This window comes from Myotis myotis, unplaced genomic scaffold (genome assembly GCF_014108235.1).
Source record: "Myotis myotis isolate mMyoMyo1 unplaced genomic scaffold, mMyoMyo1.p scaffold_m19_p_17, whole genome shotgun sequence".
Lineage (NCBI taxonomy): Eukaryota > Metazoa > Chordata > Mammalia > Chiroptera > Vespertilionidae > Myotis > Myotis myotis.
Window position 1 is genome coordinate 22,461,897 of NW_023416321.1, and position 17,123 is coordinate 22,479,019.

The window sequence follows — 17,123 nt, forward strand, 5'->3', positions numbered from 1 at the left end:
CCATTGCTTGCATTAGAGGGATTCCAGTAGTTGGATACATCTTTTCTTTGGAAGGATGGCTATATTAAGGATGCAGAAATGGCCCTAGCTGGTTTGGGCGTCAGCCTTCGGAGTGAAGGGTCCCAGGTTCGATTCCGGTTAAGGGTACATGCCTGGGTTGTGGGCTTGATCCCCAGTGGGGGGCGTGCAGGAGGCAGCCAGTCAATGGTTCTCTCTCAGCATTGATGTTTCTCTCCCTCTCTGAAATCAAATATATATATATTTAAAGAATGCATAAGTGAGGCAGCTTTCAGTGCTTTGATGAAATATATCCTAAGAGCAAAACCAACAACCCAGGAAGAGACAAAAGGGAGAATGGAGTGAAGGCACTTTAGGAGCACATCCTCTGTGGTCCAAACCATGCTTTACCCCTTTCTGTCTTAACTAAGTTTAGTTATCTCAAAAATGAAAGTATTAGTAAGTACTATCTCATAGGGCTGTTCTGCATATTAATATATTTAAAATGCTTAAAAGTGCATGTCACACCGTAAATGCCCAATAAAAGCTATTGGTTTCATCTATGTATTTGCTGCAATGAGAGTGAGAAGGTCTAGGGCAGTTGGAAGTAGTCCATTGGGATAGAATCCCCCAGTGCACATGTACTTGGAGGTGTTTCCATTTTTAACCATCACTTCTTGGTTAGTAGGATTGAGAGTCCCTCCCAAGGTCACCCATCAGCCACTGGCTGGTTTAGAAGGGCGTTGGAGTCACCTTAAGTGCCCTTAATTTCTCTTCCTGGCCTTGGCCCAGGAACAGGAAGGGCTACTGAGCATGCGGCGAGGGTACGTACGTGCATCCTCGGGCGTGGAGCAAACTCCTGCTACACGTCGGCTTCCCTGCCCCAAGGGTAGAGCTCACCTGGGAAGCCGGACCACATAACCCCGGGACCCTCCAGCGCAGGCCCTCACCTATAGAACAGTTCCCTGCGCCGGGGGCGAGGCGGGACCGGAAGGGGCGGGGCCATGTCCGCGCGGCGTCGCGGGGGGCGGGACGGCCGGGTTGCTACGCCCTCCGGCGAGATGTGGCCGATAGTCGAGGAAAGGAGGGTGGAGTCCCGGCCGCAGGCCGGCCAGGTTGGAGGCAGTTCCAGGCGCGGACTCGAGGCGGGCCGGGCGGCGGCGGCTGCCGTGTCGGTAGGGGAACGGCCGAGCCCCTGCGACCTGGGGCCGAGCTCCGCCGTCCAGGTGCCCAGCTCGCGCAGTGAGATGGCCCGGGGCGGCATGGAGCGGTGGCGCGACCGGCTCGCACTCGTGACGGGCGCCTCGGGGGGCATCGGCGCGGCCGTGGCCCGGGCCCTGGTCCAGCAGGGACTGAAGGTGGTGGGTTGTGCCCGCACCGTAGGCAACATAGAGGTAAGGCCTGGCTGGGGAGCGGGGTGCCCTGGGAGGCGTCGTTTTCGCCGGGGTCCGGCCCCGGTGGGGGAGGGGGAGTGGCCGGAGTTGGGCTGGGACGCTACCCTCACTTGCCTGCCACCCCCGGGCCATTTGTCACGGGTTTAGGGACAAGGTGATGCCTAGTAGGGCAGGCCTCTGATATGCCCTCTTTTAAAGAGCCGTTTAAGGAACAGTCCCTACCCCACTGTACCAAACCTCTGGCATCTTTCTCCCTCCTACCTGCCTGCTCGGGTAGGCTCGGGAAAGGGGAACCAGAGATCCGGCTGGCGAGGCTGCCAGGGAGAAGGAAAGAAAGCTTTCTGGACTCAGTGGCTACGTTGGCTACTGGATTGCTTTCTCTGGTCCCAAGACTTAGCCCGCAAAGCCAAGGAAAGTGGCTGGTCAGCCAGATGAGCAGAAGCTAGAGGTTATGTTGGTGAGCATTTTTTTTTTTTTAACCCGAGTCTGAGGTTGGGGTTGAGGTCGGAGTGGTTTTTCTGAAAACAAACAAAAACAAACGGGCTAGTCCCCCCTCCACCCCCAAATCTGAGGGTTAACCCCCTACCCAGGGGGCATAAAGGAATGACAGTGGGGTGTTCATAGATAGACCCTTCTCCAATTTGACTGTCCTAGGTGCGACTGAGGAGGTGAAATAGGCATTGAACATGCGAGCCCTGAGGGGGACAAAGCACTAGAAATGGAACTCGGTCTTCCTCTTAAAGTGGGGTTGGGAGCAGAGTTGTGAGCAGCAGGAGCTCAGAGACCAATGAAACGAAGTTGGCCATGTTGGAGCATGGGGGAAGAAGAGGAGAAATTTCCATCATGTTGCCTGGATTTGCCCAGCAAGATCACTCTCAGGGGTCACGCTAGTGCTTAGCTGCAGGGCATTATCTCCTCCATTGCTCAGCGTCCCTGTGCAGGGCAAGGGTAAGGAAGCCTTGGGTGGGGGCAGAGGGAGAGGGTATACAGGAAGGAGGGCTGTCCCCTCCCCTGCTGCTGCCCTAAGGTATATTTTATAGCCTCTTAGATAGTCCCAAGGTCACCTGGTTACACCATTGCCCGACTCTGCCCCTCCCTTTCTCCTGGAGCTCAGGAGCCTTGGAACCTAGAGGGTTAGGCCAGGGATAAGACCAGTGGATTCCCTAAGTCTAAAGCCACCCTTGTCTTCTCTTCCTACTGCCCTGCCCTAAACTAGCCAGGAAAGGGAGTCCCTGAGCCCCAAGGGAATCTCCAAGCAGATCACTTAGCCCCAGGAGGACCGGTGGGGCCATGAAAGGACAGGGACAGGGAGAAATATATTTCCAGTCCCTCTATTCTGGCTTTCCTATGGGGGCTTTGAGTCTGGAGGAGGAAGGGACAAGTTGCCTGCCAGGTGGGGAGAATTCTAGGTTACCTTGCCCACAATCTGCTTTTATTGATGGGTTGATTAATAGTGAAACAGAGCTTGAGTTCTGGCCTCCTAGAGAGAGAAACCCTGTTTCCTGAGGTGGTCATGAGTAGGTAAGATTGGGTGAAGGGCTTCTGAGTCTCAGACGACTATACCTTTTAAACTTGGAAAGTTAAAGCAGAAAAGAATTTCCTAGGTCACCTGATCCAGCCATTTATTCCCAGCTTGGTTTGGGGGGAGGGAGGCTGCAGGCCAAGGCAGCTGGCTAAGCTAGTTTTCCTCGAGGGTACAGGGTGCCCTCTAATCTTCTCCCTCCCGCACATGTACAGTCACCTTCATGAGACTCAGGTGCCCAGTCGCTGGCCTCCAAGGCCACATGGCTTGTTTCTCCCTGTTTCTGAATGTCAGCTTTCCTTACAGGGATCTCAGTGGCTCTGCTTTCTCAGGTCTTCCCCTTCCTCAGGGCTCTTCAGAGTGCTGAGGGCCCTGTCAGTACACAGGGAGTGCCAATGTCACTTGTCACCTGACTTGCCTCAGAGTTTCCAGAGAAACTTTGGGGTGGAGGGTGGTGCACCATGGGACAGAGAAAGAATTTGTCCTAACTTCCTGACCCTGTATATAGGGCGAAGGAAGATTGGCAAATGGGCTCGATCGAAAAAATACGTGTGCAATTTGCGGAGGGAGGGTGATAGTTCAGATATAAGCCTTCTGGATGAGGTGATGGGGGAGAAGAGATGGAAGCCCTGGCATAACCAGCTCAGTGGCTCGTGGAACCGGTGGAAGCATGGGGTGGGATGAGAGGTGCATCTTATGTAGGAGCAGAGAAGGTGTTCTATTGAGGGAGAGGAAGAAAAGAAAAACCACTCCATTCCCAGTCCCTGGGCCCCCTTCTTAGAATTGAAGACTCCAGTTTATCTGTGAGGTTACTCCATTGATAATCTCAACTTTCCCCTCCCTCAATCAGGGAGCACTCTCATCCCCTGGACTTTGACCAAAGAAGACAAGCTTAGGGGATGGGCAGTCCCAACATCAGTGTGACCAAAAGGTGGCCACCAAAGGAGAGAGCTCTATAATCGTTGACAGCAGAGGGAGGTTGTCTCTGGTAGGGGAGGTGTGGGAGTGAGCAGCTCACCCCAGTTAGATCCCTGTTGGGTTTCATAGGAGCTGGCTGCCGAATGTAAGAGTGCAGGCTACCCCGGGACTTTGATCCCCTACAGATGTGACCTGTCAAATGAAGAGGACATCCTCTCTATGTTCTCGGCTATCCGCTCTCAGCACAGCGGTGTGGACATCTGCATCAACAATGCTGGCTTGGCCCGGCCTGACACCCTGCTCTCAGGCAGCACCAGCGGTTGGAAGGACATGTTCAATGTAAGGGCTGCAGACCTGGAGAGGGGGGCTGGGAGGACGGCGGGGAGCCCAGAGGTGGTGAGCCAGAGCACTGCTCCGGATGGGACAATAGCAAGAGGGAGCTTTGGGTTCCTTCCTGGGGTACCTTGACTGTCCCCTTTCTTCTTTCCCTACCAGAGGGATAGTGAGTGGATGAATGGCCATTTCTTTTCCATTCTTCTTTCCTTTGAGGCCCTGGGCATAGTTCTTAAAGTCTAGGCTGATTTCCTTCTATCGGAAGAAAGCTCAGTAGGGGAGAGAGCTGCTGTTTACTGAATGTCCCCATATGTCAGCACTATGGGTGCTTGGGAACATGGTCTTATGGGAAGGAAAGGAGCAAAGAGACAGGAGACAATGTTCTTAACCAGCCCTGCCAGCAACTATGTGGCTTCAGGCAGGTAGTTACCCTTTCTGAGCTTCCATCTTGTCACATTTAATTGGGATGAACATACTTATACCATCAATATCTGGGGTCACTAACTCTAATGTCCCCTGTGGCCAGGTAGGTAATAAGAGAGTGAGGCAGGTCAGGTGGGGTCTGCAGTAAGTGAGAAAGCACACGGCCATGTACAGGGGCAACCACTGCTAGCGTCCAGTGTCACTGCTGTGGGGCAATGTGGCCCAGTGTGGCCAAATCTTATGAGAGAAGTGGGGAGCCTGCGTTTTTATGTGACACTCTGTCCATCCCATTCACTGAAATCTCAATTCCACGAGGGCAAGGATTTTTGTGTGTTTTATTCTCTTAAGCCTCAGTTTAGAAACAATCAATAGATATTTTTTGAATGAATGAAACCTTCTAATACATGTTGGAAATGAATTTAAAATGCTTTAAAACTACGTGTGGCCCAAACACAGCCTGTAGGACATGGGTTTTCAACTTCTGGACTATATTATGGGGCAATATTGGATATGAAATTATTCTGAGAAGTTGAAAGCAGTGTGTATATGCAATGTGTCTTTCCCCTCACAATTCTTTAAAATATATATATATATATATATATATATATATATATATATATATATATTTATTTCAGAGAGAGGAAGGGAGAAGGAGAGAGAGATAGAAACATCAATGATGAGAGAGAATCATTGACTGGCTGCTTCCTGCATGCCCCCCGCTGGGGATCGAGCCCACAACCTGGGCATGTGCCTTGACCAGGAATCGAACTGTGACCTGGTTTATGGGTCGATGTTCAACCACTGAGCCACAGCAGCCGGGCCCCACACAATTCTTTTCATATCTGCTCACAGAAGCTTTAGCACCTAACAGGTGTTTGGGCCAGGAAATGAACAATGACCATTAAAACAATGAACAGTGAAAGTGAAGCACTCTCCTTGCCCTCACAGAGCCTTCTGGGAGATCTGAGTTGTGGCCCTCACCTGCAGTAGGTGGGTCTCTCAACCTGGATCTCAACTTGCCCCTCTATAAAGTGAGGGACTTATGTTAAATCCCTAAGGCCCCTTCCAGCTTGAACATTATGCAATTCTATTAGGGTCATCCTATGAGGCATCTTCTCCACTCCCATCCCTAACCCCCAGACCTAGGAGATTCACTTCCCTGACATCCAGGGACCTGTTTCTCCTACTCCTTCTGCCCTCAGGAGCTGAGTTCTCTGCCCCACAAACCCACACTGCTAAGAGGACCAGAAACAGGGCTGAGAGCCTCCTGTGTCCTTCTGCTGTGAGTGCTGTGGCAGGTTCACGCCCAGGGTGTTCTGTCCTGATGCCTGGCTCTGACACCTGATAAGGACAAACATCTAATTTCCCGGCTGGTCCCGTCTCTTCTGGAGAGGCGAGACATGAGGACCTGTTGAAAGCTTTATCTCTGTTTGTCCTCCTGGGTAAAGCTAGGGGTGGGGCTGGGCCGGAGCTTTAGAGCAGAGACACTTCTTCAGGCCTCTGTTCCATGAAGGGTGGTGGGGATTTGGTGTCACCTCTGCCAGAGCGAGGAGGAGAGGGCAGAAGGCAGGAGGCCCCTTGGGAGGTCCCCTGCCTTCCATGACAACTTACCCACCTTCTTAAGAGTCTCTGTGCCTAGTTCTGTAGATGGAACAGAGGTTAAAGGAAGGAGGATCAGACCTTTTCTACTAGTACTCTCAAGGGAGGGGACAGGAAAGGAGCAGAGAATAGCTGGGTAAGGTGGGGAGAGGCCATGGTGTGTTTGAGGAGAGAGATTTTTAAACCCATTTTAGGAAGGATTTGAGGCTGTTTAGGAGAGAGCAGGATCAGGGGCACTGTCCCAGAGAAGAGGGTATTTGGAGAAGAAAAGGAAATGGTTCCCTAAGGCAGAGATTCTACTATTTGGAGAGGAGACAGCCAAGATACAGGGGGTTCCTGGGTTGTGTATGGGATTTGGGGGGTTTCTATTCCTGTTCACAGGAACCTGAGGGTCACCCAGGGAGAGAAGCTGCCTCTGCTGTCAGCGGGGGCTGGCAGCTTTAGGGGGAGGGGCACCTCTAAGGCACAGTGCCCTGGGTCTGTTGTTGGTCTTTGGTAGGACCTAGGCACTGTTTTGGAATGCTTCCTGGGGGTTCTCTGTGGCTCCATCACCTGCTCAGATGGGCCCAAGCTAGAGACATCCCATTGCCCTCCCTGGCCTGCAGGTGAATGTGTTGGCCCTCAGCATCTGCACGCGGGAAGCCTACCAGTCCATGAAGGAGCGGAATGTGGATGATGGGCACATCATTAACATCAACAGGTGAGACAGGTGGCCGAGGGCTAGAGAGCAGATCACCACTCACCCTCCTAGCTGGGTGATCTGTTGCAGCTTATTTGACCTCTTTGGACCTGCTTCTTTGGTAAAGTAGGGATTTAATACTCAGTTAACACCCAATGGCATGATTATGGTGAGGGGAAGAATAGTGTATATCAAGTGCCAGCCCCTAGTTGGCTGGGATGGGTGGCTCAGCCCTTGTCTTTGCAGTGGAAGCCTAGGGGCTCTGCTGGCACTGAGATTCTCCATTCCTCAGGCCCTGGAATGAACCCCACCTTGTGGTACAAAGAAAGACTACACAGTATCATTGGGGAGCCTCCACTCTGAGTGGGGAGACATGGCCTCTGCCCTCAGAGATCTCCCAATAGAACCATATCAGTGAATGTGCAGGTGAAATTAAGAGATTTTTGACAGCCTGTGTGACCGAGAGAGGGGATTCTGTGGTCACTGTAGGGAAGATGTCTAGAAGAGTAGGGTTTTCAGGAGCAGCTTGAATAACAGCTAGATTAGTGGGCCGCAAGCATGGCCTCCAGAGGTCCCCTTTAGAAGGCTTCCCTGTAGCATCGAGGTGGTGGGGTTGACTGGTACAGCAGGGGGCACTGCTGGTCTCTCGGGAGCATCACTGTCTTCTTTCCCCTTCCCTCCCTCTACCCAGCATGTCTGGCCACCGAGTGGTACCCCAGTCTGTGGCCCATTTCTATAGTGCTACCAAGTATGCCGTCACTGCACTGACAGAGGGACTGAGGCAAGAGCTTCGGGAGGCCCAGACCCACATCCGAGCCACGGTGAGGGTGTGGCCTGGCCCTGGTGGGGATGGGGTAGGCACAGGCCCTCTCCACCCCCACACTTGCTGCCCAGGGAGCCCATGTCCAGGGTGTGCTGCTTTAGAACCCCTGCGAGCATATTGGGCACAGAGCTCCTGGGCTCTGCTGCTACTTGCATGGCCCTGCTCAGTACTTGAGTGTCCTGTTTCACTGACTTTGAGGTAGGAGGGGGCTGGCCTGACTGGAACATGGCGGGTGAGACTGAGGGAAAGCAAGGGATTGTGGGAAACCAGGTGCACAGTGGCAGGAAACCAGAACTCTGGGCTCTGCCCTTGAAGGCAGAATGACCTTGGGCAACTTACTCAACCTCTCCAAGCCTCAGTCTTTGCATTTGTAAAACAGAGATGATAATCAGGTTATGAGGTTTTCTAAGAGAGAACATTTTGTCAAACATTTACCTGGCTTTTAGTAAGGTCTCTGTAGGCGGTAGATATCATTGTGATCATCACCAGTGGCAGCCTTGGAGCCAGGAGGCAGCTGCTGACATGGGACAGCCAACCTTGTGAAGCTGGGGCCCTGTGGCTTCCGTCCTTTCTCTCCAACCTCCTCAAAACCTGGCCTCTGATTGGGGTTGGGGTTGGGCAAAGCTCAGTTCCTGAGCAGGCCCTCTCTGTCGGCCCAGTGCATCTCTCCAGGATTGGTGGAGACACAATTCGCCTTCAAACTTCATGACAAGGATCCTGAGAAGGCAGCTGCCACCTATGAACACATAAAGGTGGGGCCTCCCTCATTCTAAGTGAAGGCAGAGGGAAGGGAACCTGTCCTTCTAACCAGGCCGTTACTCCTAGAGGGTTGGGGTGGGAATGTGGATGCTGGAGAGGACCTCAGTGGTGGGAGGGAACTTGGATCTATTCTGTCCTCATCTAATCCCCCTTTTCCCTGGTGCTCAGTGTCTGAAACCTGAAGATGTGGCCCAGGCTATCATCTATGTCCTCAGCACCCCCCCACATGTCCAGGTAAGTCTGGCATTGGCTGTCCACCCCATGGAGAAGCCCAACCATCCCCAGAGGAGGAGAGCAGAGAGGCCTTAAAGAGGGTGGCAGTGTCCTGACTGCCTCAAGCCTTTGTGCCTTCTGCAGATCGGAGACATCCAGATGAGGCCCACGGAGCAGGTGACCTAGCTTCCTGTGGGGAGCGCCCCCTCCTCTCTTCACGGATCTTCACAGCTTGCTGCTGACCTTTGGGTTGTAGGTGTTAATTTCTGGATTCCTGGACACCACTTCCTCTCTCCATCCCTCCCAGGGGTTTGAAAATGTTTGAGGTCTTTTCTATCTAGTCCAATTGTTTCCACCACAAATGTGAAAAGTGGGCTGGGGAGAGGAGGTGGTGTCCCTAATTACTTTACCTGTTAATTCACTCTTGGTCCCCTTCTTGGGCTCCTTGGCCTTTGTTTGCTGTCCTTGGTCTCTTCCCTTTGACTTGGGGAAGGACCTTGGCCAGAAGGGTGGCGTCCCCCTATCTTCTTACACTCCACCTCCTGTTGCTCAGGGATGAGGTGGCAGGGGGAACTCCTCATCTTTTATCTGAGTGGTTATGGAGGGCTCCAGCTTCCTCCTCTCCCTGCCCCAATGCCCCCTCCATCCCTTCTCTCCTCCCCCTTCCCGCACCTAGTTCTCCAGTCCAGTGGGGGTCATCACTCTACTCTGATTGGCAGCACAATACCAGGGCCTACCTCCCAAGTGGATTTCAGTGTAATAATTAAAAAAGAAAAATTGTAACAACCGACCTTGGCTTTGTGAGTGTCTTTCAGTTCTTCCCCTTTCTTTGTGATCTGGGGTGGTGGTTTCTCAGAATTTCTTCCAGGTGAGTGGAAAGTGGGTGAATTTAGAGCCTCACTTCTGGAGTGTGGATTACCTTCGGGTAGCAGGTGTGGTTTTGGGTTGGGTCTTGAAAATTGGTAGAATTTGCCAGCCAGAAAAGAAGTCAAGATGTGCAAGGCTCAGAGGCCAGAAAGAGCATGCAGTGCTGTGGGAACAGCACAGAACTTAGTGCAGGAGTGAGATGGGGCTGAAAAGCCTGGATCCCGGGAGGTCTGAATGCTGAGCAAAGAGTTTGGCCATTACCTGTGGGCCAAGGGCATCAGTTGGCTTGTCAGCAGGTGCGGGACAGGCACCGAGCAGTGGCTTAGAGATTCAGCCGCCACAGGGTAGGAAGTGACTGCTGAGTCCTGCTAACTGGTGCTCAGGGTTTGAAAAGACAGTAGAAACTCAGAGGAGGGGCTGGATGCAGGAGAAACTTCTGAGGAAAAGCACCAGTATCCAATGGGAAGGGAAGCACCACGACTGACCTAGTTGAACACATCTCTGTAAAGTGGTTTTTGCTGGTGTCTGGGTGAATGCGACCCTCCAGCTTCCTGGGACCTCAAAGGGCGCAGAATGCAGCCAGTAGCAGGGTCAGCTCAGCGCTGATCACTGCCAGCTGCCGGCTGCCGTGCGGTGGAGGTCGCTGCTCAGCCAGCCCTGCAGGCGGCGCTGTCGGGACGGCCTAGTGGGTGAGCATGCGCAATGCGTCCGGGCAGGAAGCGGGCTCGCGCGAACTCGGAAGCGGAGCACCCCGCGCGAGGTCGGGAAGGGGGCGGTCGCGGCCCGGCTACCTGCCTCAGACAGCTTCCGGCCGGGAGTCTGGACTGTTCGTTTGTCTGAGGAGGCGGGATGGGTGCCACCGGCTCCGTCTGGAGCGACAGCTCTCGAGGACGTAGCTAAGGGCATCGACCATGGCGCTGCTTCGGGCCCTCAGGGGCGCGACCTGGCGTTTTCCCGGCCAACTTGCGCGTCAGTCCTCCCGCTCGGCGCGGCCCGGGGAGCGGCCCGGGGGAGAGGAGCTGAGCCGCCTGCTCCTGGATGACCTGGCGCCTGCCCCGCGCCCCACCGGGGGCCGGGAACTCCTGTTCGGCCTGTCCCCGTGCCTCCTGGCTCTGCGGGCCGCCCGCCGCCGCGTGGCCCGGCTCCTACTCCAGGCCGGCCGGTCGGGGATGCGGGGAGAGCGGGCAGAGCTGCTCCGGGAAGCGGAAGCGAGGGACATTCCGGTTCTGTGGCCCCGGCGGCAGAAGCTGGACGCCCTGTGCCGCCACCAGGTGCACCAGGGCGTCTGCATGGAGGTGAGCCCGCTGCGGCCCCGGCCCTGGACCGAGGCCGGGGAGGCGAGGCCCGGAGATGACCCCCAGCAGCTGTGGCTCGTCCTCGAGAGGCTCCAGGATCCCCGGAATTTCGGGGCCGTGCTGCGCTCCGCTCACTTCCTCGGAGTGGACCAGGTCATCACCAGCCGCAGAAACAGGCACGGACATTCGTTATTCCCCGTGTGTCCCAATTTCAAGGGGCAGCCGAGTTCCTCAGCACCTTGACCCTTTGGTGGTCCCCTAGGCAGGTCTCCCAATCGCCAGAATTTTCATCTCTAACCCTTGGGGGCCGGGGGAGGGGAGGGGAGGGGAGGACAGGGCGCCGGGCTTGAGATGACGCAGCCTGACACGGGGCATGGGGTCACTTTGCAGCTGCCCGCTCACTCCGGTAGTCAGCAAGGCCAGCGCGGGGGCTATGGAGGTGATGGACATATTCTTCACCGATGACCTGGACGGCTTTTTACAGGTGAGGGCCGAGGGGTTGGGGTGGCGGGAAGGAGCAGAAATGAGCCACGCCCAACCTCTCAGGCCACTAAACCAGGAACTGGTGGAGGAAGGGGGAGAAGAGAGCATGTTGGCATTTCCTGTGCTTCTCTAAATCCCTTCGGGAAGAGGGAAGGTTCCCCGGGTTTTTAAAACCATGAGGGGAACAGAATCTGAAGTTGGAGATGTCCTAGCCTCATTCCCTTTACTGCACTTCTCCAGGCATACCTTTTTGCCCTGCTCCAGGTCTGCCACGGGGCCTCAGTACCTGCTAAGTAGGTCTTCAGTGAATGTGTCCCGAGTCCCTCCCTAGGAGCATAGCTTGCAAGGCTCTTTAAAAAAAAAACTTTATTGTTGAAAGTATTACATATGTCCCCCCCCCCCCCCCACTGACTCCTTCTAGTCTGCTTGAAAGGCTCTTTAATAAGGACTAGTCTATGCCTTTCCTCTCTTCCCTTTCACACACACAAAACAACCCCCACTACCACACAAAAAAACCCACAACATTTGGGGAGCAAACCTAAGTAAAGAAACCCCCCCCCCGCTGTTCTCTTGCTGAACACAAGGGGGCAGTATTGCCCTGCACGTGGCCGTTCCACTGACCATCTCCAGGTCTCTTCCAAGTCTCAGTACTTCTTGGATCTCCTTCCATATATATATCATATATATATATATATATGATATATATCATATTTATTTATTTATCATTCATTCATTCATTCATTCTCTTTTCTTTTTCTTTTTGCCTCATCCACTCTCACGGCTTTAAGTAGCATCTATATTTGAACGCGTCCCAAATGTATAGCCTAACCTGGATCTTGCTCCTAAATCCCAGATTCACGTATCTAGTTACCTACTCAATAGCTCTGTTTTCAAACAACTAGCAGCACTGGTTTGAAAAAAGCAAGGTAAATAATAGTTGATGGGATTTTAGAAAGCTGCTCAATGTCCTCAACCCAGAATGATTCCAATATGAATAAATAAAAGCATCTCAAAGGGGTTATAAAACAAAACAGCTTTCTTTTGCTGTCTAATCGGCATTTCAAACTGAACAGGTCCATAGCCCAGCCCCTGTTCCTTCTGGAGACCCAGCTCAATCGATGGCAGCTCCATCCTTTCAGTGGTTAGGATAGAAACCTTGGCATCGCCCTTGATTTTTTTTTTGCTCTCACACCCATTCCCATTTGTCAGTGCATCCTTTTGGTTTTACCATAAAGTTATTTGCATATTCTCACCACTTCTCTCTCCACTGCTACAACTCTGGTCCAAGCCACCATCGTCTCTTGCCTGTATTATTGTGAAACCTCCTACCTGATCTTGCTTCTGCTATTGGCTGTCAACCCAACAGGCAGAGAGATCCTGTTGCAGCGTAAGTCAGACCATGCGTTCAGAGTTTTTAAAAGCCTTTGCATTTCTCTCATAGTATAAGCCAAAGTCCTTCCAGTGGCCTTGGAGGTTCTATCTTATGTAGCCCTTTGTTCCCTCTCCTGTCTCAATGGCTCCCTTCCCATGGCCACCTTGCTATTGTGCTGTTCCTCACACATAGCAGGTAAGCAGCCACCCCTCAGCCTTTGCATTTACTGATCACTGCCTAGAACAGTGGTTGGCAAACTGCGGCTCGCGAGCCACATGTGGCTCTTTGGCCCCTTGAGTGTGGCTCTTCCACAAAATACCACGTGCGGGTGCTCATGTACAGTGTGATTGAAACTTCGTGGCCCATGCGCAGAAGTCGGTATTTTGTGGAAGAGCTACACTCAAGGGGCCAAAGAGTCGCATGTGGCTCGCGAGCCGCAGTTTGCCAACCACTGGCCTAGAAGATTCTTCCCCCTGATGTCTACATCGTGCTTCCTCATCTCCTTCTGATCTCCACTCAAAAGTCATTTCAGTGAGGCCGAAACCGGTTTGGCTCAGTGGATAGAGCGTCGGCCTGCGGACTGAAAGGTCCCAGGTTCGATTCCGGTCAAGGGCATGTGCCTGGGTTGCGGGCACATCCCCAGTGGGAGATGTGCAGGAGGCGGCTGATCGATGTTTCTCTCTCATCGATGTTTCTGACTCTCTATCTCTCTCCCTTCCTCTCTGTAAAAAATCAATAAAATATATTAAAAAAAAAAAAAAAAAAAAAAAAAAAAAGTCATTTCAGTGAGGCCCTCCCTTCCATGAGGCTGGGATTTTGGTTGCTGTTCACTGCCCTATCTCCAGTGCCTAGAACAGAGTCTTCCCATTCTAGGTGCTTATTAATTATTGACTGAATTGAATGGCTCACCAAGGTAATGCATACAGGGTGGGGCAAAAGTAGGTTTATAATTGTTCACATGGAAAATAATCCAGTAATTAATATTAACACAAGAATAAGCTGTTTCGAGTGCTCACAACTGTAAACCTATATATATGGGCAAGGTTGGGGCTATTCCTTGGCCAAGGCTCTGATGAAGGTTTGGTGAGCTAGAATATGATTTCTTTCCCCTTTCAGGCCAAAGCCCGGCAGGGCTGGCTCGTGGCTGGCACGGTGGGCTGCCCAGGGCCTGAGATTTCTGGGTCCTCTGAGATCCCCATCACTAGCTGCTTGGAGTTCCTCTGGGACCAGCCTACTCTCCTAGTGCTGGGTAGGTAGATGTTCCTGCTTTTCTGTGCTCACCTGTTCATTTCCTGAGTGCCTGCCTGCCCAGCTGTGGCATCCCTAATCTCTGCCCTTTCCCCCCTCCTGTGCTTTGCAGGGAATGAGGGCTCTGGCCTGTCCCCAGAGGTGCAAGCCTCCTGCCAGCTCCTCCTCACCATCCTGCCTGGCCGGCAGCTGCCTCCTGGACTGGAGTCCTTGAATGTCTCCGTGGCTGCAGGTGAGTCTTACTTCTTTTCCTCTGATCACACATGTGTAGCTGTTTCATCCTAAACAAGTTTTTCAATCATTCTCCATGGCCATTGCTTTCTGTGCCAAATGCAGAAAATACATCCTTTTGAGAATGAAATGAGGGAGTGCCTGGCATATGGTCCTTCCTCTTCTCAGTTCTCTTCCCCATATCATTCTGTCTGTCTTTGCAGGAATTCTTCTTCACTCCATTTGCAGCCAGAGGAAGGGTTTTCCTGAAGATGGGAAGAGAGGGAAACATCTCCGAGACCCCCAAGAACCCTCAGCCACGGCTGAAGGGCCCAGATTGCCTCAGCACCCAGGACTGTCCTCAGGATCAGAAAGAGAGAGGCAAGACGGGGGCTGACTTGAACTGTTCAAGATGTGTATGTGCTGGAGGGCAGGGAATAGGTGGCCCACACATCCACATGGTGAAGTGTGTTGGAATCTGTTACTTGAGTGTGCACCAGGCTCTGTTCAGTAATCACTGTCTTGGAAAGCAGGGAGCTTTGCGGTGGAGACCGGAAGAAGTCCTGTTTCCTGTTTTGAGTTTGCAGTTGGAGATGGTAGCCTGTTAATTTCTAGGATGTTTCCTCCCAGGTCCTGCCTGGACATCAAGGGGAAATCTAAACATCAGAAGGGAGTTGGGCAGCACAGTCCAGGGATTCTATTCCTTCGAACCAGTGTGAGAATGTAGAGGGAGCCAAGGGCTCTTTGTGGGCCAGACAGGTGCAAATCCAGGCTCACACCCTGCCCCACTGCGGGGCCTTGAGCACGGACTTCATCTTTATATGCCTCAGAGCCCTTGTTGGCACCTCCCTCTCAGGGCTGTTGTGAGGCTCAAATAAAACCTCAACTGGTGGGCCATTCTGTTCGATTCATCCATTAGGTGGCAGCCTTGCTCTTTAGTCCAGGGTCTTTTCGGGAAGCTCTTGCAGTCAGCTGGGGAGATCCCTGGCCGTGGCCTCCAAGAGGCAAGGGAAAGATTAGCAAACACCTCCCACCCCACTGGCCCTCAAGTCCCCCTGACTGGTGAGTCAGCAGTTAGTCCACCTACACGGAAGGAACCAATGAAGCCTGGTCTTCGATTCTGGGAGGTGGCGAGGATAGGGTTGCTGGTTGTTATTGGGAACGATTTGGTACTTGTCCCCCAGGAACAGAGGCCACAGGTGTAAGTAGTTTAAATAGTCTGGGCTGCACATTGGAACCACCTGACAAGCTTTAAGAATCAACTGACACTGGGACCGATCCCCAGAGTCTGATGTAGTTAGTTGGTTAGGGAGCAGCTGGGCATCAGGATTTGTAAAGCCTCCCCCTTCCCCACCACAGGTGTTATGTGCAGCCCAGGCTGAGAACCTGGAGCAGGGTTTGTCAGTCTCAGCGCTGTTAACATTCTGGGCTGGATAATTCTCTGTTGTGGGGACTGTGCTGTGCATTGTAGGATATTTAGCAGCACCCCTGGCCTCTACCTACCAGATGCCAGTAGCAGCCCCCTTCCTCCAGTTGTGACAACCAAAAATCTCTCTAGACCTTGCCGTATGTCCCTGGAGGGTGGGTGGGGGAGTCACCCCTAGTTGAGAACCACTGCTCTGGAGTGTGGATCTGGAGGACAACAACCCTAAATTCAAATCCTGATTGCTGTGTGACCTGGGGCAAGTTCCTTACCTGCCTGGGCCTCAGTGCCCTCCTCAGTGAAAGGGGGTAACCCTGTCCTTCTGGATTGCTAGGAGGATTCAGAGGACACCAGGAACTCAGTGCCTCATGCATAGTAGGTGCTCAGTAAATAGTACTGCCCTTTCTCTGTGGACTGCATTTATCTTGGAATTCTAATGGTAATGACAATTTAGAAAGACATTTGAATTTGTTTAAACAGGGCCTAGCCCTAGCTGGTTTGGCTCAGTGGATAGAGTGTTGGCTTGCGGACCAAAGGGTCCCAGGGTCGATTCCGGACAAGGGCACATACCTAGGGTTGTGGGCTCGATCCCCAGTAGGAGGCATGCAGGAGGCAGCCAATCAATGATTCTCTCTCATCATTGATGTTTCTATCTCTCCCTCTCTCTTCCTCTCTGAAATCAATAAAAATATATTAAGAAAAACGAAAAAAATAAAAAGGGCCTAAGATTGCTTTAAAGTCAAAGTTGATCCTCTCAAGAAAAGAAGAAACCCCTTCATAAACTCCACAGATAACTACTTTATTGGCACTCTCCATCCTCCCTTGAACTGTCCGTCCCCATCTGGCACACAGGCTCTGACCTCCGCTGGCACAAGTCAACCTTGGACATACTACCTGTTTCCTCCATCCCTGCTGTGCTCTTGGCCAAGAGCCTAGAGTGGCTTTGTACCTTGGCTGCACTGTAGAGTCATGGGATCAGGGAAGGGGGATAACTTTTAATATTCCAGATCCCAAAGGCACCAGACTGATGAAATCAGAATCTGTGGGGAGCAAGCCAGGTACACGCATTTCTTGCAGCTCCCCTGCTAGTGTGCAGACAGGTTTGAGAATCACTGTTCCTCCAGCTACCCACTCATATCCAAGAAACCTCTACCAAATCATTCACACCGTGCTTTTGAGGGCATGTCTGGAAGCACACGCTAGGCAACCTTTCATCTGTCCCTAGGGTTTTTTAGAAGATGCTGGCTCTAGCCCTGGCTCCATGGCTTCTTACCTAGATGGCTTCTCAGTCTCCACACCTGTAAAATGGGAAGGGCACCATCAGCACCTGCTCCAGCTGCCCCCTCCCCAGCAGAGATGTTGTAAAGTAAGATGAGAGCATGTCAGTAAAACATGTTTTTGGCCAGTGTTGAGCAGTAATTAGAGTGTTGGCCTGCTCACCCAAGGGTTTCAGGGAATATACCTGGGTTGTGGGTTCACTCCCCACCCCCGGTTAGGGCACGTGCAGGAGGCAACCAGTCAGTGTGCCTCTTGGACATTAATGTTTCTCTCTCTCCCCCCTCACC

The 17,123-nt window shown here is 52.6% G+C and overlaps 2 protein-coding genes across 7 annotated transcripts; both read left to right on the top strand.

Annotated features, from left to right (window-relative positions):
• Positions 1 to 1,054: 1,054 nt before the first annotated feature.
• DHRS11 (dehydrogenase/reductase 11) lies at positions 1,055 to 9,450 on the top strand. 6 transcript variants are annotated; one of them, XM_036340309.1, is made up of 7 exons: positions 1,064 to 1,391; positions 3,961 to 4,170; positions 6,792 to 6,886; positions 7,557 to 7,686; positions 8,348 to 8,440; positions 8,616 to 8,681; positions 8,805 to 9,450. In XM_036340309.1, exons 1-7 carry the CDS (start codon positions 1,245 to 1,247, stop codon positions 8,844 to 8,846), a joined length of 783 nt encoding a protein of 260 aa, XP_036196202.1. In that variant the 5' UTR covers positions 1,064 to 1,244; the 3' UTR covers positions 8,847 to 9,450. The 6 variants fall into 6 exon arrangements, 4 of the variants coding, with proteins under 4 accessions (XP_036196203.1, XP_036196201.1, XP_036196204.1 ...); XR_004972811.1 differs by lacking the exon at positions 7,557 to 7,686 and having other exon boundaries at positions 1,056 to 1,391; XM_036340310.1 differs by lacking the exon at positions 8,348 to 8,440 and having other exon boundaries at positions 1,058 to 1,391.
• Positions 9,451 to 10,227: 777 nt separating this feature from the next.
• On the top strand, positions 10,228 to 16,184 carry MRM1 (mitochondrial rRNA methyltransferase 1). Its single transcript, XM_036340307.1, has 5 exons — positions 10,228 to 10,998; positions 11,213 to 11,306; positions 13,794 to 13,926; positions 14,038 to 14,157; positions 14,360 to 16,184. The coding sequence occupies exons 1-5, from the start codon at positions 10,439 to 10,441 to the stop codon at positions 14,530 to 14,532; spliced, it is 1,080 nt and encodes a 359-aa protein (XP_036196200.1). The 5' UTR covers positions 10,228 to 10,438; the 3' UTR covers positions 14,533 to 16,184.
• The last annotated feature ends 939 nt before the right edge of the window (positions 16,185 to 17,123 follow it).